At 39.8% G+C, this 26282-nt stretch overlaps 1 protein-coding gene across 4 annotated transcripts in view; it reads right to left on the bottom strand.

Moving 5' to 3' along the window:
• Positions 1–26282, bottom strand: part of UPF3 (Smg-4/UPF3 family protein) — a 53235-nt gene that overhangs the window by 8996 nt on the left and 17957 nt on the right. For all 4 annotated transcript variants that reach the window (XM_010248458.3, XM_010248460.3, XM_010248459.3 and 1 more), the window contains exons 6-7: positions 20992–21105; positions 5798–5945 (exon numbers count right to left, since the gene is read on the bottom strand). In XM_010248458.3, coding sequence (XP_010246760.1) covers positions 5798–5945; positions 20992–21105 — 262 coding nt within the window. The remainder of the gene's footprint in view (positions 1–5797; positions 5946–20991; positions 21106–26282) is intronic.

Genomic DNA, 26282 nt, shown 5'->3' with positions numbered 1-26282 from the left:
GACTGAGAAAAGGCCATCTGTACTATTAGTCCAGATCCAACTATCTTCCTTGAGCAGATCCAGGGGCTGGAGGGAGATCAATTCAAGTAGCTCGGCTAGGTTTGCAATTTCCCAATCCTGAAATTCCTTCTAAATGGACACCATACCACAGAATTACCAAATGCCTCATAACAGTCCGCAACCACTGCATCTTGGAGGTCAGCTAACTGAAATAACTGTGGGAATAAATCTGATAGAGGGCCAGAGGGGTATTTCCGAACACCACGGATCTCTCCAAAAAGCCATCATCACCCTTCCCTAGTTTAGAACATAAACCTCTGCTGGAACTAGGAAGAATGTCCATTATTTTCCTCCATAGGGTGCAACCTAAGGAGGGGAGAGAGGACATGGTAATCCAGTCTCCTCTGTCTGTGTTGTATTTAGCTCCAACTGTATCCTCCAATTGTTTCTCTCCACTCCAAATATCCAGATCCTCGGAAATTCTTTTAAAGTTGACTCCCAATGTTTGCATGGCAAAATGTCAATCAATATCAAAATTTTTTTTTTGATGAATAATAATAAGTTTATTGATTCAGAAGCAAATTAGAGTGAGTTCATACATCATCCCAACGAGAGGCGCGAGCTGCAGCCCCTCCTTGAAACTTACAAGTAAACTAGGAAAGAAAAACAAGAATCACAACTGAGCCCAAAATAATTCTTCCCTATTTATCCCTTGCTTAGCTAACACATCTGACAAGGTATTTGCTGATCTCCCCACCCACTGTACAGTGACCAACATATTCCTTGTCAACCAACTAAATTTCTTCATTTCATTCTTGTATCGCCACATAGCCTCTTCAGAATTTTTCAACCAACCCACCACCACTTTGGAATCCCCCTCGATTATTAGGTGTTGTACCCCCAGCTGGTTTGCAAATTGGACCCCTTGTACAGCAGCTAAAAGCCCTGATGGAATTCCCGATTATTAGGTGTTCTCTCCCTTCTCATTTCTCAAAGCACCCCCCACTCCGGATAATCCTGGATTACCCATGCTGCTTCCATCAAAGTTCAACTTTATTGAGCCTTCGGGTGGAGGAGACCAACTTGTAATTGATTTGTCCTTTAGAGATGAACACCTTGCTACTGCTGACCAATTTCTCCAAATGTCATTAAAGGATAATTGATGAAAGATTTCCAAGGTCTTCAGCCAATGTATTGCCCTGTTTAACACACAGTCTTTCAAATCTTGGTTGTTCCTTTCCTTATCTTGAAAAATTCTAAGATTCCTTTCTTCCCAAAGAGTCCAAGTCAAGGCAGCACGAGCACATCTCCACATAATTCTCCCTATTTTTGTAGGCCAATAAAAGGTAGAATGGTTGAAGAGCATGTGAACTTCTGTTGGTAGACTCCAACTACCCCCAAACAACGAAAGTAGCCAAGCCCAAAGGTCTACAGAAAAGGGACAAGATACTAATAGATGGTAACAATCCTCACCGTGAGCTCTACAGAGGATACACCAATTAGGAGAAATACAAAGAAAAGGTCTTCTCTTTTGTAGGTTGTCTAAAGTGTTTACTTTCCCGTGGAAAACTTCCCAAAAAAAAGCCATAATTTTTGGGGAACTGGCCTACACCAAATTTCTTTTGACGGAAAGGGTTGGTGAGTAGAAAGTTGAGAGATGGACTTGAAGAAAGAAGCACAAGTGAAGGTTCCATTGGGTCAATCAATATTAAAATTGCAAACCATGCTTTCAAACAACCACAAGATGGACCTCAAAGGCCATTATCCAATGTTGATCCTAACCTTTGGTATTTTTTTGTTCAAAGTGGAAGCCCTCAGACTCGAAATTGTCAACCTTAAATTTTACCATTATACCAAGCAATGGCCCCTTACCATAACTCCACCTAGTAAATTATTTCCACTGCATATATTACCAATCTTGAGAGGGATTTTCTTTCTTCTCCATTTGCTAGAGTGGATAAAAAAAAAACTATGAAATTTTCCTACTTTCTTTGATCCATTTGCACCTTGATTTCTGCCTCCAACTTATTTACTTCCTCTTTAAGGGTCCATTTGGTTAGCAGTCGGAATCAGAATCGGAATCAGAACAGTCTATTCCCGTAGTCTGTTTGGTTCAGACAGGAAAGGGAATGGGAATGGGAATTGGAATCAACAGGAATTTGATTTCGTTCCCAAGGGAGGCCATTCCAGCAGGAATGGGAATGGGATTCCAATTCTGCCCAACCAAATAGTTGGAATCAGAATAGCGATTCCGATTCAAGACCCCTATTCCCACAAACCAAACGAGACCTAAGATTAATTCAATTCCTTTTCAAGTTGCCATCTCTGATATCTTTCTACTCATATCCTTTGCTGCCTCTAACTTGTCCATCTTCTCAATTTTAGATCTCATAGCAGCTTTCTCGTTGATAAAGTTAATCATTTCCTTATTCCACAGTTTCAGTTTCTCTTTCACAGTTTCACCTTATGCAATAATATCCTTTTGACAACAAACATTCCACATTTTAGGAGCATCCATCTTGTTTATTGTTTTTCCCATCAATGATATTCTTTTGGTTTAAAAGAATGAGATCCATAACTAAAGCTCTAATTTTCTTGAGAAACAAAGTCAGAGTCTGCATTATAGCAAGTTGCAAAAAAAAAAATATATTTATCAATTTGGTCTTTGCAAAATAGAAAACAATATATTTCAATTGTTATGTCTTGATTAAAAAGTGAATTAAAATCCAGATAACTGTATGTCCAAGTGGTCATTTCTTGATGAATTTGTAAATCTTAGGGTGTCAAATGTCAGAATGTAAGTTCAAGACAGAGCAGCACTTTGTGCAAAAGATGCCAAAGATTGCAATAATAAAATCTTCAGGCAATTGCTCTTTCCTGTGTCCAAAGTCCCAAGAAATGCATTGCAGAAAGCTATCAGGATAGACTAAGCCCAATTGAAACAAAAAACACCATATTTGTAACCTAGCAGGTGAATATTCTGAATATGAATGGGTTGTGAATTATTATCTTTTGATAACTCTGCAACATAATTGCAGGTGTTGGTTAGTTTCTCCCCGCAGAGATCGATCAGCTGTATGGCATGGGCAGCAGCTCAGGATAAGCTGAATTTTGATGCCAGTTCTATTGGAAATCCAGGCCAGTCACGCATGGGAATGTTCAGAAATTACTTTGGGCTATGGCAATATGTCATTACGCTATTCCTGTCCAGCAAGGACTGGAAACTCTTTAAATGCTTAATCCTAGGCTCTTCTTAGTGGACAGAGATCTGCAAAGAAAAAGAAATACGAGCGGAATAGAACAGTTGAGAGAGGATATTGACAAGTAGCATTCATCTGGTTTCTATCATGAGATGGACTTTGGGGTTTTAAAAAATCAAATCATAGAAGCAGTAGTATTATCTATCAATCTGAATTGCTCTTTCAGTTCCTAGCCTGCTAACAGTGTAGCAGACGGTCTAGCCAGATTTTTTTTGGAAATTTAAATAGAAATTCATTAAAAGAAAAAGAGAATATGAAAGGAAGGTGACAAGAGATCACCAAAGAGAGATAACAAGACACTAATACAAACTTGCAACCAATGACACAAGACTAAAGACAACCAACAAAATGAAGATCCAAATTTCAGACACCCCCACTCACCTTCACAAGCTTCGATACCACACAAAGCCCAGGCAACCAATTCCTAACCCTCCCCTTCAAACACATCCTCCTGTCTGTCAATATCCTCATCCCACATCTTTACTCCCTCCCCAATTACCACTTTCTTCCCTCCTCTCAAACTCCTCAAAGGCATTCCCAGCAAACTCCTCCCAAATAAACAAGCCAAGACTTTTGCCAACCACAACGTTTTTCTCTGCAATCTTCTCAATAGGAAGCTTTCCAAACCTCTCCACCCGATCATCAAGACTTCTATCAAGATCTCTCGCTCCAGAACTGAAGTCAATTCTATTGTCCTTTTCATGCTGAAAGATTCCCATATGAGAAACCGCACTATTATTAACTTGAAAGTCCATACCTCCAACATCAACAATTGTTGGCACTGTTGTCTTGCTCCCTCACTCTTTTAAACCTTTTTGTAATTTTTTATAGGCCTTGCCCCCACCAAACCAAGTTTCACCCAAGAAAAGACCTTGGTAATGCGAACAACGTGTATTCCATGCTCCATGAGATTTCTTGGGAGCCACCTCTTCAGTTGTGATCACATCACTCTCTGCTTTCCTCCACCTTCCTAAATTCACACCAAACTTTCCTATCACCACTTCCTCAGGACTGTGAATGGCCTTAGAGCACTCTACCTGGGAAGATTCGCAAACCATGTGGTAATCCTCATTTCCTCCATCGTCATCTCCTAAAACCTTTCCCAATTCAGCATCACCAATCACAATTTCCTTCATCCTCTCCCCGACCTATCCTTCATTAAGAATCTCCTTGGAATCGCTAGCCAGAGATTCCTCCTCAAGAAAGAAAACAACCCAAGCCAATATAGCATCAGTGGCCTTCTAACTTACCACTCCACAACTCATTTTTCTAACACGGAACCCACCAAACTCCTATCCAGCAGTTTGAGACAATCGTAGATATCTCCTGACAAATCCACAACCACCTCCTTCATTGTAGGTTCACTAGTATGTTGGATTCATGTATTAATGAACTGAATGTGCTGGGGGAATGATCCAAATTTCTCCTCACGAACTGAATGGCTCCAAGTGTCAGGAGAAGAGAGATCGAAACCCAGGTGTCGGAGCAGTACTTGCAACCACAAAATTTCAGTAGTAACATTAGCAAGAACCCGGAAGTCAGCCTCACTGGATTGGGCAATGGAAGGATGCCACGTCCAGGGGAAACAGTTGTAATGGTTATTTGATTATTTAATGTCTGTTAGCTTATGGATGTTGAGGTCTTGACTCTTGAGTTGCCTGCCAATAACTCTTTGTATGATAGTTTGGATCTGTGAATTCTCCTAAATTTTTGCAGTAAAGTCAATTGCTAATGATCAAAAAATGACTCCGCAATATAATTCAATACTAAGTAATTTTGAAAATAAATGACAATTTCCAAGTAAATAGAGTTATAAAACTGAAACAGAAGAAAATAAAATTTTAGCTATAAAATTGGCCCATGAAGACAGAGTTAGATGGAAACCATTATGCTCTCAAGCAATACCGTGAATAAAATTTGTTAGCTAAACCTCTTGACTTGATAGTTAGAACAAATTAAGTCAAAGTGTGATAGGTTGGACAATTGACTTTAGAAAATTGATAGGTTGGATCTGTAAATTCTCCTAAATTTTTGCAGTAAAGTCAATTCCTAATGATCAAAAAATGGCTCCACAATATAATTCAATACTAAGTAATTTTGAAAACAAATGCCAATGTCCAAGTAAATAGAGTTTTAAAACTGGAACAGAAGAAACTAAAATCTTAGCTATAAAATTGGCCCATAAAGAGAGTTAGATGGAAACCATTATGCTCTCGAGCAATTCCATGACTTAATAAAATTGTTTTTTTTTTTTATAAAAAAATCATCTTCCGTTATTTCAAAGATTGGTTACATGAAAATCCCCTTAGAGGCGCGAGGTGCCACCTCTCCAAACAGAAAATATATAAACTACAACAGAGATTACATGAATGTTGATATTAAACAAGAGTTACAGTTGCGCCCAGAACAACTGTTGGCTAAACCATTTTGACTTATTATTTAGAACAAACCTCATTTGCTAGTTTTCTTTTGCATCTACAATGTACAAAAGAAACAGACTTATCTGTCCCCTTAGAGGCGTTAGGTCCCAGTCATACCTTTTTCATCTTCTGCTGTTTCTGTTCCACTTGCAATCACCAAAGAAACAGACTTATCTGTCAGCTCCTGATCTTCTCGCCGAGGCACTAGAATGTAGGTTGATTTGTCCTTTCCACTTGTGTTCTTCACACTGTCCCTTAGGACATACTGTCATTGACACAGGAAAAAGGAGTAAGAAACAACCTTATTTCATCAACATATCCTGTCATAGATTATGCATGTAGTCACCAGATGTCCAGAACACATGACTAACAATTGAGGATACCAACTAAGAAAGGAGAAGAAAGGAAAAGAAAATGGACTGGTGGAAGCCAGAAAGCAAATATATAAAGATATAGCAAAAAGATAACAGGTAGATAAACAATGTACCCCAACGGTAATTGGTATAACCATAAGCAAGATATCACCACAACATTATACTCACCAAAAAAGATGAGGTAAAATGCAAAGTGAAAGTCAATGAAATAAGTCCAGGTTTTTTATCCTTTTTACTAGATATAATTTCTACCATTCTCTGTGATTATCAAGTTCTATTGGCTTGGAAGCCACCTTATCTGTTGACGTCCTTATTCCATTTAAATGACCTTCAAGGTAAAAATGTGACATAAGAAGAGATACAAACCCACCAAAGTGGACTAGGCCCTTCCTTGGCATCAGGTAAGTATATCTAAAGGGAGAATAATGCAGATTTAGCAACTGCAGCAATGAATAATAGGAAGGCACACGAAGTAACAAATATACAATAGGCTATTTCAAAAAAAAATCACCAATAAAATAATATGCAGACATAGTAGAAATGGAGTTATTGACTATTTCAAAGGAATCCTTGTATTCAAAACTACCCAATAACCAAATTATAATTGAAAATAATGAATAAATACAAAGTCAACATTCATCAGGTCAACACGAACACAAGGCATTCAAACTTTATAGCTATGTCTATCTTCATATTACATAGCATTCTATATTTCTATCCTATCTAAGTTACTAATTCTCTGCACTCCTTATAATAGAACTGGAAATTAATGATAAATATGTTGCAGATCCATTTTTATGGTTTTTAAAGAAAGTCTTCATTAAAATACAAAGAGAATATAAGAACAAGTTATAGAAAATCACAAAGAAGTAAAAACTACATATGATTACAAAGAAGATGCATAAAAGCCAACCAACAAACTAGACCAAAACAAACAGGGGGAGGAAGAGAAAGAAAAGCCGCTTCAAATTTTAAACCAGAAATGATCCTCTCCAGAAATAGTGATAGCCCACCAACAAGCAAAACATGAAAAGTTCTACTCTCATTCCAAGTACTCCAGAAAACAACACTCACAACGAACCACAATAACAAACGCAAACCAGCAATCAAAACAATTCAGAAATTAAACCTTCCTCCTAAAACTTCTCATATCTTCAATGCCCACATGAAATCACTGACACTGAGTCCCTAATATAACCACCACTGACCACCTAATCCTCCTCATCATCCACCCTATCAAGGAACCTCTCTTAAATAAGTGACTTCTTTCAATGTATCTTTATCTTTACAATTAATCTCCATTTGCACATCTCTCTATTCTAACTCAATAAACACTTTTGCAGCAAACTCCCCCAACCAAAAAGAATAAACCAAACTTCCTTCTAGAAAAGGAAAAAATAAAAAAAAAACAAAAACAAAAACAACCCAACTTCTTTCCTATTTAAACTAATTTGCCAACCAGCATCTTCAAATACACTTTTATACTTGTTGGAAAGTTTCCTTTAGTGGAAAAAAACCAGAAACATCCTTCTCTTCAGTTTTATCATCTTGTTTCCCCATAAAACATCATCAGCATCAATCCAGGGGGTGTTCAGTTTGTGGTAGTGTTAGTATTTCTTCTGGTTCACGAACAGATTAGACTGACTGGATTTTGAACTGTTGGTTCCAGAACCAGCAAAAGGGCCATTTTTGAACTGTTGGAAAGGTTAAAAATCAGATTAGACTGACAGGATTTTTAATACTTTTCAAACCCAACCCAGGAACCAGTTTCCCCATGATTTTGAAATCTGAAAATTCAGGATCGATCTTGCACTAAACCGAACCAGATTTGAAACCCAAATAAATTTCTGATCATACTTGATACAGAGTCCACAAACGCAAGGGAGGAGAAAGAGAGCTGGAGAGAGTAGAGAATGCATTGGTTTGTCCATCCCTCTCTTCCCTTATATAGAGAACTCTCCTAGTCCTACTAGGAGCTGGAAAGCAAATCTGATTTGGAGTAGAATTCATCCTTATAGATAAACTCTATCTTATTAGAAGAATAGGTGATCCATACCCATATACATGACCGAAATTCTCCCCATGTCATTAGTAATGGGACATAGGCCCATTTCTTTAATGGCTCACTTTCCTATGTGTTGCAAGGCCATATAGGCCTAAACATTGTATGGCATGGGACCAACAAAAGTCTTACACAAGTGCATAAGCATTCGGCCCCACCCCTGGAAGAGGTTAGGACAAATTCACTGCCCTTGGACAGTGAACCCTTGAACCAATCAGCACGGGCTCAGTTGGGCCCAACATTTATATATAAAAAATCCTTAGATCAAGTCACCCTATGAAGACCCAAGGACAATGGACTTATGTAAGATGAAGCCCATCAGGTAATCAGCCTTGTAATGGTCTCTTACACCTAATCTCTCGGCCCATAATCATCAAGACACTACTCACCAAGGAAGGATCTTTTCCCTGACTGCAAAATGCAGTGTCACACTCTCTACTCAGATGGATCCCGGGATTAAAACCTTTTGCATGCAAACATTTTTCATAAAATAGTAATATAACATATAAATACATTTTGCAAATCAGATTTCAAATATAGTTGAAATCCACTACCAGTAGTTTAAGTTTCCATCAGAGAGAGTGTAAACCCCGATATTCGCTTTGTGTAACAAAAGGGTCGATTCTATCACTATGATCACCAACTCGGGTAATTTCCTAAATTGCCCCAACATGCCCAATTATTTGACCCTTTATAGATCTCACCGGTTGACACATCAAAAACAATTCAATCCAAAACCTAGTGCAATATCATAATCAAGTCTAGGTTAAGTGCAACATCCCAGTTTTGCCCATCTATCTTTAAGGTCCAGGGCATAATTGGAAATTGATTCGGGTTCAATGTTTCTTACAAACACGAACTGCTCCACCAATTTGGCAACACACTAGTGTTAACCTTGTCAGGATAAACTCCCTAAGTCTATCCAATGGCTAAGAACATTCTAAACTAGCATAAGTCTCATAAATGTCTAGTTTAAGAAGTAATTGACAAAAATATACCAATTTTGATCATGAAACAATAATGCACTTTAATTACTCTTCAATATCTGTGTACATCAATATGATTGGAGCCAAGGGCATACACTGTTTAACATTAACACTACTTTTTATTGCTTTCTCCACTAGGAAACATGGTTTGCTAATGTAAGCAAGTCATGGCAGTTGTATGGTGTGTCTCACATAGCCATTTTGATGTTGACCATACCATCAAAAGTAGATAGTGAAAAGTACATGTACAAATGAATCATACAATCAATGCTCTCATATCATCGCTCAAGAAATGAACCACAAACAGAACAGCCTCTTTTGCATTGATTGGTTTACAAAAGTGTCATTTCAAAAAAGAAGATTGGTATATAATTCTAGAACCATACCAACCTTTTTTCTAGAAATAGGAAGTAAGCACCACACATAATGGTCATGTTCTTCCTATACTTCCTATTCTCTGAGAATTATAATCATCACTTGCATTCTAACTAAAATCCCACTCATCTTACAAAACCTACTATAGTCCTTAGTAGGTTGTAACCATTAGTATTCAGACCTATTTTGGTAAGCAAAACAGTAGAAGAAAAAAGCAAAAGAAAAGAGAAAACAAAGAAGAAGAAAAAGGTAGTAGACAGAAAGAATGAGAGAAAAACGGGGCGCAGAATCAATTTGTCCTTATATTAATTAATTAAAAGTGTATACAATAATAGGAATACCCCTGTCACCAATAATGAAAGAAAGACAAGCTAAAAATTAACAAGACAATAAAAATAATAACCAATGGGACCGAGACCAATTAACTGCATCTCCACATCCTTAAAAAGAAAATCACCAAAACAAAAACTACATGATATACATACCACCAACAAATAGAGAGCCTAACAGTATCACCTCTTTTTTCTACTCTGATCAAAACATTTCATGTACACCAAAGGAATAAAAAGAGAACCACAAAGCCCATCCAATCACTGTAGGATCATCATTTTAGACAAAATCTTATGTTTGTGTTTGGTTTGAGGGAAAAAGTAGGGAAACCTTTACAAACCTCGTATAGGTTTCCCTACCTTTTCCTTCAAACCAAACATAGCCTTAGAGTATAACCCTTTGAAATACCGAAAAAAATCAACAAAAATTGGCAGCCCCAATAAGGACAAAAGAGGCAACAAAATACCAAAAAAATTGAAAGCACAAATTCACTACATTCTTTTAGCTTCTTCAACTACTAGGGCATTCTCTGGAAAAATGGCCTGCCTCTACAAGGAAAGAAAATAAGGTTGTGGATTCCCTAGCAAATCTTGCTTGTGACACAGGTATGGATCAGCTATTCTACTCTAGGGAAGATCTGACCCTTTGTATCCAGTTACTTGAGGTTTTCGATGACACTTGACTTCCATATTTTAGACTCAAATAGCCTTCATTAAATTTAGGGTTCATCACACACTTTATGAGTTCTTGAGACCCTTGTGTAAGTACATGTGGTTGTTCACTACATCTGTGATCACGATGAAGGCATCAAACTGGAATGAAAGAAACGCCCATGACGACACAGAAGTCACTGAGGGCTTGCGATGAGCCCATAACCCATCACAATTTTGCGATGAGTTCAAAGCCATCACGGACCTGTGATGAACTAAAGGACCGCTGCAAGATTGCAACAAGTCAAAGGCACACACAGCGCGACACCCCACAAACTAAGTAAAACACATCAAACTAGCTCTAACGTCATTTGTGTCACGTCGACACGAGAGACCCGCAAGGGGAAGTAGCGCATGTGTACCATGAGAATCCTCAAACAAAAGGAAACTTCGTCCTAGGAAGATCTCATGCAACACGTGGCGAACCCCCAACAGTGTCTTCTTGGCAACCGACATCGAATCAAAGATCCCCTTTCCTAATAGGAATCAAACCCCTTTTTTGGCTCCTTCCCTTTAGGGCCTCGAGGTCACCCCTATAAAAAGGGGAATAAACTGTGATCGAGACACGGTTCTGTCTGTTCTAAGATCCCTATCTACATTCGCTACTCAAACCATCGGCCTTTCTTCATCTTTCGAGGAGACCACCACACTTAGCCTTATCACCCCACTTACATTAGAATCTCTGGTTGTCGTCCTTGATCACTGAGAATGGCTGCCCGAAGAATCAATCTTGCCCCCATCCCAAAGGAGCAACATGAGAACCTCGATGACTCTAACATAGAACTTTAAGACCAGGACAACCAAGAAACGGCAGAGCAAACGAACATCACCATCCTGTCCCACAAAGTCTATAGCATAGAGTCCCGCTTCGACCAAATGGAGTAGTTGCAAGTGGAGATGAGAAGCACCTTGTAGCTACTACTACAAAGGTCGGACAACACCCGAACATCCTCCTTTCTCCCCTATAGACCCTCTTGCACCAACCCCTCCTAGCCATCCCTGGCTGCGGTTGAACAGCACTCATTCGAAACCGACCACCCAACTATACCCACTATAGCCCAAAGAACCTAGCATTCTGCTGTTGAACAAACACAAGCGGCAGCACGCAACCTGGTAATGATTGATGCACCAGTCAATCGATTGGAAATCAAGGAATATGACCAAGTCCTAATAGAGGAGAACCAGAACAGGACTCGGGCGGCCCTTACCCTACAAAATTCATACTCCAACAGCATCTTGTATAAGCCCTACCCAACCAACTACGTCCCTCCACAATAGTGGCCCTAGTATGACAGGCAAAAGGTGAGCCCACAGGAACATGTCAACAAGTTCGAAGATGCACTAGGCGCATTCGCTCTTGATGGAGACCTAAAAGTCCGAGAATTCTCCAAATCCCTAACCAAATTGGCTTATTCCTGGTTCGTCAACCTGATGGCAGGAAGCATCAACTCGTGGGCGGAACTCACGAAGAAATTGTTGTCTAAATTGTTCACCTTGGAGCGGAGACTGACCATGGCCGACCTTCGCAACACGAAGCAACACGCCAACGAGGACCTCCTGGCCTATGTCATGCGATTTTAGAAGCTGACCCACTCGGTCTTAGAGGAACACACGACGGAAAAAGATTTTGTAGAGCGATGCATACAAGGGATGCACCCCACCTATAGAATCGACATTAAAAATGTGGAAGTCAAGACCTTTAGTCAACTCTAGAAGTGCGCTAAGAGGACAACGCAAACAGTGACTGCCCCCGGAGCAACCACCGTCGCGTAAAGGCTACCCTACACTAAGCCAGAAGCGTAAAGGTAGACCGCAAACCCCACGGCACGAGAGTACCCAATCCAACGCCATATTATTGTAGCGATAGCCAACGAAACAACTTGCCCCAGCCGCCACCACTAACGTTCCCCTGCAGTAAGAGTGAGGTGATCATGATCATGAATAACCTGGTGGAAGATCACGTCATCAACCTGCCGCCACCACCAGTCTGGATCAACCCAGAGAAGAACATACTCGGACCGTGCTGGTGCAATTTCCACCAGTCACCGAAACATGATCTCATGGACTGCTTCACCCTACAGTGCCTTTTCACACAGAAAGTCAAGCTAGATGACTATGTCAAGAGGAAGCCCGCCCAAATAGAAATCAGTCCCCTCCCAGCACATTCACAGGGGATCAACATCAATGTGGTCGGGGTGCCAGCTAGCGAAGACGAAGATATGTTAATAATAGTAGTTCGAACAGAGCACCGAACTCCAACAGTTCTTCAACAAACAAGGGGCAAGCAGCACGATGCAGAGACTTCGTCGTCAGGGCACTAGCGAAAGTTTTCAGGAAGCCACTAGCAACCCCAAGAGTGATCTCACATAACCTAGAAACCCTTCGAGCAATCTCACATACCTTGGCAACCCCAAGAAGGCCCTAGCAACCCCGAGAGCGATCTCACATATCCTAGCAACCCCAAGAGCGATCTCACATGCCCTGGCAACCCCAGGAGTGATCTCACATACCCTAGCAACCCTAGGAAGGCCCTAGCAATCCCAAGAGCAATCTCATACCCTGGCAACCCTAAGAAAGATCTCACATGCCCTGGCAAACCCTAGGAGTGATCTTACATACTCTGAAAATCCCATGAGCAATCTTACATACCATGGCAACCCCAAGCACAATCTTACATCCCTCGGCAATCCCAAGCACGACGACTCATCATCAACAATGCCAAGAAGGCTCCAACAAACCTAACCACAAAATCCATAGAAGGTACGAAGATCGCAAGCAGCCATCTACCCCCAAACAACCAAACAATACACAACAGAACAGGGTCATGGCCATGACACAACAAGCATATAAATCGTATCCTGCTCGAGTCGCTCATCGCAAACAGAAACAAAGATGTAAGAGGCAATGTTCACCCTACCAAACAGCACAGGTTATGACTTGTCTAGTGGGGGGCTCAAGCCATAGATCAAGATCATGACTTGACTACACCACAACAAACCACTACAATGCACCAATCACATACCCAGTCCATCACGGACTTGAGGCAACATTAAACACCCATGGGGGGCCTGACAACAACTTAAACACATCCTCCACAATAATACCAAAGTCATCAAACACGCCAAAGAATGTGTGGGTACGACAGCACCAATGCGACAACAATGGCCACACATAATTTGCACCATCCCTACCGGGGAGATTCATAAAACAGTCAACGAACCCCAGGAGCCCCACACTATGCAACAATCAGCAATACATGGGATTGTCAAGAATGGAAAGAGCCCACGAAGTAAAATTAGTACAAGATTTGGAGTCATCTGGCCTTGGCTTAGAACACCTAAACAAAACGTTGCACTTCGGACGACCATACAAACACAGGATCTCATTCCCCTCCATGGCATCAAATGCATCATCCTTCCTCTTTGACATCGGCATTGGAGGCCAAAAACCCTTTCTGAGGTCGCTAACCTTGGCAGATTCATACTCAGACAGTAGCTCGGCTTTGTCCACCTCCCTAACATAATCAATGAAGGGGTACAAAACACCTAAACGAAACACTGTGCTTTGGACAACCATACAAACACAGGATTTCATTCCCCTCCACAGCATCAAACATGTCATCCTTCCCCTTCGGCACCGGCATTGTAGGCCAGAAACCCTTTCCGAGGTCGCTAACCTTAGCAAATTCATACTCAAACAGTAGTTTGGTTGTGTCCATCTCCCTGACACAATCAATGAAGGGGCACCCAGGCTGACTAGACTTCTTCTGTTTGCGAGACGCCATTTGAACGAAACGTGAAACCTTCAATGAAGAACGCAGTAACCAGAACTAGAACCCATAGAAAAACATGCAACGGAGGCAAACACTTGAAGCAAAATGAGAACTTCGGAGGAAGGGAAACCCCCAAAGGCATTTAAACAGGATCACCCCTCAAAAATCGAGCCCGAAATCATATCACACGATACACCAACACTGCTGACTAAGCATTCACCGTCGCTTCAGTAGCAAATGAAACACCCACATAATAGGAAATTTACTAAACTGGCCTCAAAAAGGCGGGACAGACAAAAATCAAACATAAATGGAGTCGTCACATACCCACAATCACTACGGGACTCGACGGTTAAACAACGCACACACAAACGTGTCAATGGTAAAAACGGCACCTCCATGATAGAACGAACGGACGCCGACTACCCCCATTTACAAGAGGATTAACCTCTAAAAACGCCGCACATCAACCCACAGAAGTTTCCATTATGAGTAGAGGGAAGGACGAATGGTATACGCTAACATTAATTCCCAAATTATAATAGCCATAGGGGGGCTAAAAATCAAACCCAAGCCAGAGCAAATACTCGCCCATAGAAAAAATTGAACACTCACTGGGAGCTGGAATCAATACCTAACAAACGCCAATTACACAAGGTAACCAAACAGGCACTTGGAAGTGTTTATTGATAGAAAGCACTTTGCCAAGACACATGGGGGCTAAAAAAATCAAATCTAACCGCATACAACAAACTTGTCTCCTAACAAAAGGCTTCCTATCAAGAAACAAGGGGGCTAATAATCATAAGAGCCGACCAGTCCTAACAAACAATGCACCCCAAAACAAACACACCACTAGCAAGATTTTTTTTTCCTTGTTTTCAAAATTTCAATCTCCACAGCAGATGAATAACAGAAAAGAATCCACGAACTCTTGGCATCCAACAAATATACTATCAAATGAAAGCAACACGCGATGCCCAACTTCAAGAGATAACCGGCACTCGAACGAAACAAAACTCAAAATTACCTCCCCTCACTTCAGCTATAGCCCTCTAGTCAATGGCAAAACATGCGATAAAAGAAGCAAAGAAAACGCCCCGACTGCAAGAATGCTTATTGATAAGAATACTCTTACCCAATAATAAGCAGGGGACTAATTGTAAATACATGTGGTTCACTACGTCTGTGATCGTGATGAAGGCATCAAACCAGAATGACAAAAACACCCATGACAATACGGAAGCCACCGAGGGCCTGTGATGATCCCATAACCCATCACAGGTTTGCGATGAGCTCAGGGCCATCACAGACCTGCGATGCACTAAAGGACCGTCGCAAGATTGCAACAAGTCAAAGGAACCCACGATGAGACACCCTGTAAACTAAGCAAAACACGTCATTTATGCCATGTCGACACGGGAGACCCACGAGGGGAAGTAGCGCACGTGTACCATGAGAATCCTCAGACGAAACTTCGTCCTAGGAAGACCTCATGCGACACATGGCAAACCACCCAACTGTGTCCTAGCAACCAACATCAAATCGAAGATCCCCTTTTCCTAACAGAAATCAAACCCCTTTTTGGCTCCTTCCCTTTAGCCTTTATGTCCTCAAGGTCTCCCCCTATAAAAGGAGGAATAAACTGTGATCGAGACACGATTCTATCTATTCTGAGATCCCTGTTTACCTTCACTACCCAAACAACTTTCGACCTTTCTTCGTCTTTCGAGGAGATCACCACACTTAACCTTACCACCCCACGTACACCTTGTATAGCTTCTCTTGAGGGGTAAGGCTTCTCATAAATGCCTTATTGGTCCAAAGCTAATCATGGTTTCTCTATTTACTTTTGAGACAACCCCCATGGCTCACTCTTCTTTTGTAAATGCATGATATCCTTATTACAAGAGATGATTATCATGGGATTGCTCATCTAAAGGAGCTCTTGAGTAAGTCTTTCAAGATGAAAGATCTTGGTCATCTAACCTACTTTTTGAATTTAGAAGGGACTCATACTTATCAAGGGTACTTCATGAACTAACAAAAGTATGCAATCAACTTGGTCAAATTTACTAATCCTACAGATGGTAAGCAAGTGGATATTCCTATTGAGGTTAATTTTTAAGCTATCCAAGGATGATGGTGACCCTCCTCCTAATGCTACTCTATATAGACAATTCGTAGTCTAATTTATCTCACTATGACTAGACCAAAAATATCTTATGTTGTTCAAGTGGTTACTTAGTTTGTTTCACATCATAGACAACCACACATGTTTTCTATTCTTTTGATAATTCCATATATTCGGACTACACGATGCCTAGGCAACAAGGCATTCTTGGATGGTCACCTTGCCCAAAAGCCCACATATTTATACATAAAACACTAAATAACATTTTTTAAATTTTTATTTTATCTTGTTGCCGTAGATCAGATCTTTGACCCTTCCCTCTTTGTGTGGCCCACAAAAATTGGTAAAACAATGTGGAGGTGCATTAGAGCTGCTGCTTTGTGGACAATTTGGGAAGAAAGAAATGCGAGGATTTTCCAAGAAGAGAGAAATATTCAGAACGTAAAGGATTGCATTTTGACCAGGGCAATCCATTGGCTGAGATCATTGGATTCTTTTAAAACATTCCTTTGATGACATTTGGAGGAACTAGATTGTTGTGGCTAGTAGCAGTAACAGGAAGAACAGGGCACCAGCTGTGTGGGTGCCTCCTTCAGAAGACTGGACAAAGCTGAATTTCGATGGTAGCAGCCAAGGAAATCCGGGTTCATCAGGGATAGGTGGGGTGCTAAGAGAGAAAGATAGTAATATATTAGCTTTATTCTCAGGCTCCGTGGGTATAGGAGACTCCATTAGAGCTGAGCTTCTAGCGGCAGTACAAGGTATTCAGATTGCAGACCAGTTAGGAGTACCGAATTTGCTTATTGAAGGAGACTCCAAAGTCGTCGTGGGCTGGTTAAAAAATCCAGCTTCAGTTATTTGGTGCTACAGGGATCTTATGAGGAAAGCTAACTGGTTTTCAAGGAACATGACTGTTAATTATCATTGGGTGGGTAGAACAGCTAATACCATAGCAGATGGGTTAGCTAAACAAGGGGAATCAAGGGAACATTTATTCTGGGCAGCACTGTAAACTTTCTTTTCCTAGTCTGAGGTGGTACTTTTTTGTTGTTGTGGAGAGGTACCAGCTCGTGCCTCTCCTTTGGGCAGGCTGAATTGTAATATCATTCTGATTATCATGAATAAATCTTCAATCATTTATCAGAAAAAAATAGTAATACAATAGATATTATTAGACTAAATTATTATACTATGGGTTTATATATTAATATTATTGTTCTCATACTAGTTTCTTTATATTTTTTTCTTATTTGTTTGGATTCAATTAACACACAAATCAGTGACATAGTCAACCCTTTAGGACTTTTTCCTTTCTTGTTTTTCTTCTCATAAATATGTTGATTTTCAATCTTCTAATATAGGGTTTATACTTATTTCATGAGGATTATGATAATCTATACTATATATAACGCAAAGTAGTCCCCGTGAACCACCCTCCCCTTCTTCCTCCTTAAATTCTCTCTCCTTTCTACCTTACCCATTCCTGGCTCTCTCATTCATTCTTTCTTAGTCATCCCTTCCACCCAGCCATCCCATTAAACCACGCCACATGGCAAGCCTCTTTCCTCCATCTCTTCCCCTTTGGATAACCCAAATTAAGTATATGTGTTACTCTTGCTATGTTTCCCATTTTTACTTTCCATTTCTTACCATTCTTTCCATTTTTCATGAAGTTGAGCCATCAACACAGAGGTAATGTTCAAAACTGCAGAAGGCTCTCTCAGGTATGGAACAGATAATATTTTCTGTTCCTCCCTCACAGATTCCATGGTTTTTATTCTACCTAATATTTTTCAAATCAAACGTTTTTGCCTCATAAAACTGTGAGTTTAACAAATCAATCCCTTTTGCCTCATCAATAGAATTCGAACGGAGAAAATCATTTCTGCCTCATCAATTTTTAACCGAGGTACACCCCTCATCTCCTAGTTTACATTGGTAGATAGGGAAGGGGAACACTGGACACTATGTCAGCTGAAAGTATTGCCATTCCAAATGTTGAATTCTATTTTGTATTCACAAAAAATTCCAAGGAATATTTTGGATAACAACAAGGGCCCTTTAATTGACCCTAACAGGATGATCTGTTGTGCATCACAATGGGGTCAAGAAGATGAAAATTACAGGTTGGGTATTCAAGTGTCCCTCAACACATGACTATGTGTGATTTATCTGGGTCAAATAAAAACTTGGACCTCTTCGCCCATCTATTACAAAACACCTCTCTCTAAAATATGAATCATTAAATTTGAAATTCCAACTGAGTGCCAGCCTACCTCAACAGATTACTTACAAGCATAGTTGTCAAGGTGACACCTAGGCGACAAGGCGCCCATTGAGGATTGCCTTACCAAATCGCCAAGCAGCTTTTTACTTCCTACTATAAAATACTTTTTTGTTCATTCTTTTTTGAGATTATAATTTCTTTTGTGTGTTTATAATGTCTATTAATAATAGACATTATTAAACTAGAATAATCATTTTGTGTGTTTATATACTAATTTCTTTTTATTATTTTCTTATTTATTAGGGTTTAATCAACACAAACATTGCTAAATGCTGTATTGAACCCTCAAACACTTCAAAACCTGAACCAATAAGGAAGAACTTAAAGTTTTATCTGATCAACACATTTTTTTCTTCTTTTCCTATAACAAAAATAAGGGTTCAGCCCCTGTATTTTTTGAATTTTATTTTCCTTCTTTTTCTTCTCATGAATATCCTGATTTTCTATATTTAAATATGAGCCTTATACTTCTTATAAAAACTATTTTTTGAATTTTATTAAGGAAATATGATTATGGTACCTAGGGAACTACTACCCTAGGATCTATGTTTTCAACAAGTCCCCTGTAGCCTAACCATGCCTTGGCACCTTGAAAACTATGCTTACAAGGGGCAACATCTATCAGAAAGGTGCTGTTCTGGATTCAACTAGCTGTACTCTTTGCGAAGGACAACTGGAAACAGTGGATCACCTTTTGATGCATTGCAGACTTTGCAGTTACTCCTCAGAGATCTGAAACAGAATTACCAACTTGTTTGAAGTGCAAAACCGTTGTCCAGGATCAGTAGAGGACTTTGTAAAGGGTTGGAGGGTGGAAGAACCAAGTAAAAGAGGAAAATTAGTCTGGAATCTAACCCCAACAGTGGTATTCTGGTGTCTTTGGAAAGAAAGAAACACTTGGGTCTTCAAGAAAAAGATAAGTTCAGTTGATTCCACTTTTCAGAAAATTGTGGGGAAAACGTTTTCTTGGTTGTCTGGTCAAAGGCTATTTAGTCAAGTAGGTTTTGAATCCTTTTTTGTACATGATAAGCTGTATGTAAAGCAGGGTGGGGATAAAGGTTAGAGGGAACAGTTTTTTTCTTGCTCCCTTAGTACATCATCTTGCTGAAAATTTTTTGTTCATATTAATACAATGATACTTTACCTTCTCTCCAGAAAAAAATAAATAAAATAAAATTCCAACTGGGTGTCTCTCTATTTCCATCAAAACTCTTCCTATTTGTAGCAGTAAAATTTGAAAAATGACTAACCATGACTCGAATGGGAACTCAGGCATCGATTCAATGCTGATAATAAAGATCAATACGGGACTTGAAGGAATCGTAGACTTTGGAGGTGTAAACAAAAGTGATGCCACTATTGACAGCATGGTGGATGAGAGCCTTCCTTGGGCTAAAACCTATAATCCCTGGGAACCCAACTTCATTCTTCCTACACTTGAATGGGAACTCAGGCATTGATCCAATGCTGATAATAAAGATCAATATGGTGGACTTGAAGGAATCGTAGACTTCGGAGGCGTAAACAAAAGTGATGCCACTATTGACAGCATGGTGGATGAGAGCCTTCTTTGGGCTAAAACCTATAATCCTTGGGAACCAACTTCATTCTTCCTACACTTACCATTCTCAAAACTTAAGACTCAACCGAACACCTTCCTCTACTTGTTTAGCCATTGAGAGTAGCATCTAGTATGAGATCTCTCTTATTATTTCTGTGGTTTTAATCTCCTTTCCCTTATATAAGCTTAACTCCCATATTCTTCTGTTGCTTCAATACAATGGTGTAATCTCAAGGGATTGAGCTGTCCAATAACCAAGACTGCACCATCTTCAATTTGATTGAATTACTAGAGAGGGTAGCTTGATTTCTTGGACGAGAACTCTACAGCAGTTCTTACACTTGTGAGGATCACTCTATCAGGAAGAGTTTTATCTCTTTCTTGTAGTTTTGGGTCTAATATGATCTGGTTCAAATCGCAAAATCAATCTTGAGGAGAAAAGCATGTCTTCTCCCATGCAATTTTGCTATTCTCCTAAGCAAATTATTGGGTTCTCAAACCCTACTTAGGTAACTTTTGAACAGCAAATTCACCCCTTGTGATAGTCACATCTTTCAATAATAATGTAAAATATTAAATAAAAGTTTTCTCTAAAAGCATATGAACTCGGCGTCATAAAATAAAAAATAATAATAAAAACAAACGTATTAATACATCCAATTCCATTATAACAATTTTTGTACATATGAAAAACAAATATAAGAATAATTTTTTTCATACCATTGAGGTGGAGACCCTTCTCTTCTCAGAACCCCTTTTGGTGGAACTTGACCCAGAACTACCAGGTGAAGTTCCTGTGGCTCGTCTGCTAAGCTTCCCATTAGATAATGACCTCTGCCACAAATCATAAATAAAAACTCAGCAGATAATTTTTAAGTTGAAAAAGAAACATAAAATTTAATTTACAATGCCAACACAAAGACAGGTTCTAATCTGAGAACCGGAAAGCATTCAGGTTTCTTTAAACCCAGGTTTTAATATTTTTGAAAAAACCGGAAGAATCGGTCAAAACCTGGCAGAACCATTGGAAACTGGCCAAGTTTCAATGATCCAACCAGTTTTCACGACCCACCCATGTCACTAAATCCATATAAACCTCAAAAATGCAAATGGGAAATTAGAGTTTAAAACATTGGTTGTAACTTTGGTAATCTGGGGGATTTTGGTGTAGGGAGACTTGGGAGTAATTAGAGATCATAACAGCACCATTTTACTTGCTGCCAAACAGTAGTATATTGGTTACAAAAACAGAAAGATATTCCATGGAGGTTCAGGTCTTAAGTTAGACATGCGCAATCTCTATAAGCTATACTATAACAAGGCTCTAACTAGTAGACTTAATCATGGTATTCATCACGACAAGCCTCATTTTCTGCATTTGTCCATTTCAATAAGCTAAATAGAGCATCATCTCTTCTACATTGAATCAAGGGCTCTACCCCATCATTCATTCCTTTTTTTTTTTTGATGAATGAAGATAATTTTATTAAGCCAGAAAATTAAGGCATTACAGGAAACCCATGAAGAGGCACGAGCTATTACCTCTTCTAACAAAGTATTACATCAAGTTAAAAACAGGAATAGACAGAAATAAAATTACAGTGCAGCCCAAAATGAATATTCCCTTGAAGCCCCTTGCTTAGCTAACCCATCCGCTAAGGTATTTACTGATCTTCCCATCCAAAGAGAGGTAACAGTCATGCTTCTTGTGAGCCAATTGACCTTCCTCAATAAACCTCTGTGCTGCCACATGGCTGAAGCTGGATCTGTCAGCCATCCCATGGAATGACATTGAGAAGGGGAGGATAGAGAGCCAAGATGCAAGTCTGGCCATAATATACTGGATTTAACACCTCATACTCTTTCTTCTCTTTTATAAAGATTCTGTCTTTTCTCTCAGATCATATAGTGCTGATTTCTGCTGCTGGCATAGCTCTCCAAATGTATTTGCCTTTTTTTGACAAACCCGGAAAGTACCAGCTTTTAAACAGATCCTTTACTGTGCCCAGCATTACCCAACAAACACCAACAGCATCAAGGAAATGAGACCAGATGTTCCAAGCAAACTTGCAATGAATACAGAGATTGTCAACAGATTCCTTGTCAAGACCACAGATTCCACAATTAAGGTCATCTAAACTGGTACCTCTTCTTGCCAGGTTGCTTCTTGTTAGGCATTTCCCTAATGCTGAGGCCCACATCAAGAAGTTGATTTTGGATGGAGATTGAAGGCTCCAGATCTGTTTACATGGGAAGTCAGTTGCCATTTAACAATTAGACCTTCAGCAAAAGACCTAACCAAGAACTTTCCATCAGCAGTCCAATTCCAGATGCATTGGCCTTCTGACTGGGGTGTAAAGGAAAAGTATTTAGGCTACTCAGCAAGTTCACAACTTCTTCCACTTCCAGTCTTAGAGAGGAAACTTCCCTTCCAAAGACCCCTCATCTAGCCATTTGTCCTTCCAGAAGCAGATTCTTCCATCATCTCCAAACTTGAATCCCACTCCTTTTAGGACATTAGAAAGTGTTTTCATTATAGCTTTCCATATGGAGCATCCGACGGAAGGCAAATTGATAGCAGTCATCCATCCCCCTTGTTGTAGACCATATTTAGATGCAATGAGTCTCCTCCCTCCACCAGCAGTTTTCTTCCACTCCAAATCTCCAGATCCACTTTCCCAGTAAGGCTGTATTGAAGGTTTTAATTCTTCTCAGCCCCAAACCACCTGAATTCCATGGGGTGCAAATCTGATCCCAAGCGATCATATGAATTTTTTTTTCATCTTCCCACCCTTTCCATAAAAATTCTCTTTGTAATTTTTATATTCTCTTAGCTATTGAGTTAGGGATAGGGAAGAGGGATAGATAATAGGTTGTCAGGTTTGCAAGAGTACTTTTAATCAAGGTCACTCTTCCCCCTTTTGAGAAGTATTTTGCCTTCCAAGAAGTGAATTTCCCCTCGAGTCTTTCCAACACTGGCTCCCAAATTGCTGTAGAAGAGAACTTTGCACCCAATGGCAGACCAAGAAAGGTAACTGGGAACTGTCCACTTCACCCCCTGGATTAATTTCAATGCCCTCCCAAAGTCCAGACTGTCCCGCACTATTGATGAATTGGGTCAGGACCTCCATCACACAAAGGAAAAGAAGAGGTGACAAGGGGTCTCCTTGGCGAATGCCTCTTGAATTTTTGAAGAACCAGAGGAATTTCCATTAATTATAACAGGATATTTTGGTGAAGAAAAACATACTTTCATCCAGTTTCTCCACTTCTGGCTGAAGTTCATTTTTCAAAATGAAATTTAGGCATCTCCAATTAACATGGTCATAGGCTTTTTCAAGATCCACTTTACACAGAATTCATGGTTTTCCTGCCCTACTTGAATCAATCACTTCATTGGTAATTAAAACACTGTCCAAGATCTGTCTTCCCCCAACAAAAGCACTCTAATTTTCTGAAATTACACTTCCTAGATTCTTTTTTAATCTCTCAGCCAGCACTTTTGCAAGAAGCTTAATAGAAGCTATTCAGCAAGCTTATTGGCCTGAAGCCTTTGAGGTTTATTGCCCCTTCCACCTTTGGAATTAAAGTAATGAAAGTGGCATTCAAGCTTCTCACCAAAGAAGCAGATTCATGAAATTCCTGAAAAGGCCTTTAAGATATCAGTTCTGATAACATTCCAACATTTCTTTTAAAAAATATTTGTTCATCCATCAGGCCCTGGGGATTTATCCAAACCCATTTTCTTAATAGCTTCCCAATTTTCGTCTTTCAAAAAAGGTTTTTCCGAATCCTCTTTTTCAGCTTCATTTAAAATTTTAAACTGTATCCCTTCAAGTAGAGGTCGGGCTCTTCCAAGGCTCCAAAAACAAAGATTTGTAGAACTTTGTGGCAATGGTTTGGATTTCACTCGGCTGCTCCCCTATCTGACCATCAAATTCCAGCCTGTTAATATTGTTTACTCTGTATCGTGCATTAACCATCCTATGAAAAAATTTGGAGTTTTTGCCCCCACCTTTAGCCACTTCACTTTTGCTTTCTGCCGCCAGTTTATTTCATCCTTACAGGCTAGTTTATCAAAGATGATTTTTGCTTCATCTCTCTTTCTTCTCTCCTCTTCAGAAAGCACTCTCCGTTCCACTAATTTATCCAACTCCTTATCAGCTCCAGGCACTCTTATCTTTTTTTGCTCTGTCAAAACGGATTTTCCTATTCTCCAATTTTTATGACAGCCTTAATTTCCCCTAGTTTCTTGGCCAGCACAAATGAACTTGTTCCCTCCGCTTGAACTTCAGCCCACTGAATAGGGCAGTGATCTGATAATGGGCGGTAAAGCTTCTTGCTTTGTACCCAGAAATCTATCCTCCCAATCAGCAGAGATTAAGAATCTATCACGCTTCACCTAAATTGGGTCCTCCTGATTGTTGGACCAAGTAAATTTTGCACCTGAGAGGTGAATCTACCAACTGATAACTGATTATAAAGTCTGAGAAGTTCCACATTGCCCTTGTTCTACACTGACCTTTATTTTCTTCTATAAACCTGGTAACATTGAAGTCACTACACTGACCTTTATTTTAAATAAAATGTAAATTCAGAGACGCAAACCCATCATTTCTTTAAAAATTAAGGAACTTGCCATCTAACTACCACATTTAAATATACTAAAAGTTATAAAATATATTCTATATAGTATTTACATGACCTGTAGTGTATATATATATGGTATATGCCACATCATCACGACTCAACCCCGACTGAACCTCTGACCCGTGAACCTCGCCCTTCTCTGGTTCTATGCCCGGTCTAGTTTCCTGAGCATTGTCTATACTAATTGTACTATTTTTTTTTTTTGATAAATGATACTCAATTGTACTATCCACTTCGGTGGACACCACATCATCTGAATTAATAACCAACATGGGGACTCAAAAACAGCGATATCTTGGACCAATTCAAGCAGTAATGTTCCTTGGATCTACAAACATCCATTAAGGGAGATAGTAAGCATAGCAAGGGAAATTAATGCCCCGACCACATGGATCAGGAGAACTGCAAATGGATGGTCGATTCTCTAGCTAAACAGTTTGGGCTTTATTGTAACATTTGTTGGTGCAATGTCTGCTTGCTATCTGTCGTATTTCTGTATTTTGAATAAAATTCTCATTTTGCTGATCAAAAAAAAAAAAAACAAGTTGGGCCAAATGTGAACCTTAATACCTCTAAAAAATATTGAGAGGCCCACTACTAGCCCCCCCACATGAGCACTTAACCTCTCACATGGTGACAAGGAATTTGGGGATATTGGGAGACTACAGACACAGTCTATCATCTTCTACTTTGACCCCAACTCTCCCTGGTGTAAAACAAATGCAGCAGAAACGTACAAAGAAGGGCAAAATGAGCTTGGTTTGGCAGCCCTGCAACTCCAAAACAAGTAGTTCCCCCAATCAGCCAAATCCCAGCTATGATAGACAAAGGGAAGAAGGAAGAATGATGCTTGGACTGTGGCTACGATTCCAGCAACACTTGAAGTATTGGGAGAGTGAAAACTAATAGGACGAGGGAGCTTGACAGAGAGAAGTTGTTCCTGGAGGAGGATGACAACAGAAGTAGACGTAGCTAAGAACCAGGGAGAGGAGGAACCTATACTGGTTCACCATCAAATACAGGATATTCATATAATGGAACAGAACTCTTACCAAAGGCCAAATGAAGGAAATCCAATAAGGGGTGAGCAGCATGCTGGTCCAAATGAGAATAGTCTAACTTTGTGGGAATTTCCCCAGTAGAATACCAACGGAAAGGAGAATAAAAATGCCCCTTCTGCCCAGACAGAAGTTATTGCATTTGATACCTCAGATGTAGCCTTATGTTTACGTCTCCAGGTACTTGTGTCAATTTGGCTTTGATTATTAATGTTTCTCCTATGCCTATAACAAGTTGTGCAGGATGATTCTCCATGAGGCGTCTGAGAACCAGATGGTGGAAACAACTGGTTATCATAAGAC

Source organism: Nelumbo nucifera, chromosome 5 (assembly GCF_055504915.1).
Source record: "Nelumbo nucifera cultivar China Antique chromosome 5, China Antique-T2T, whole genome shotgun sequence".
Taxonomy (NCBI): Eukaryota; Viridiplantae; Streptophyta; class Magnoliopsida; order Proteales; family Nelumbonaceae; genus Nelumbo; species Nelumbo nucifera.
Note: the sequence above shows the minus strand (reverse complement) of the source record. Positions and strands in the feature narration are given on the sequence as shown.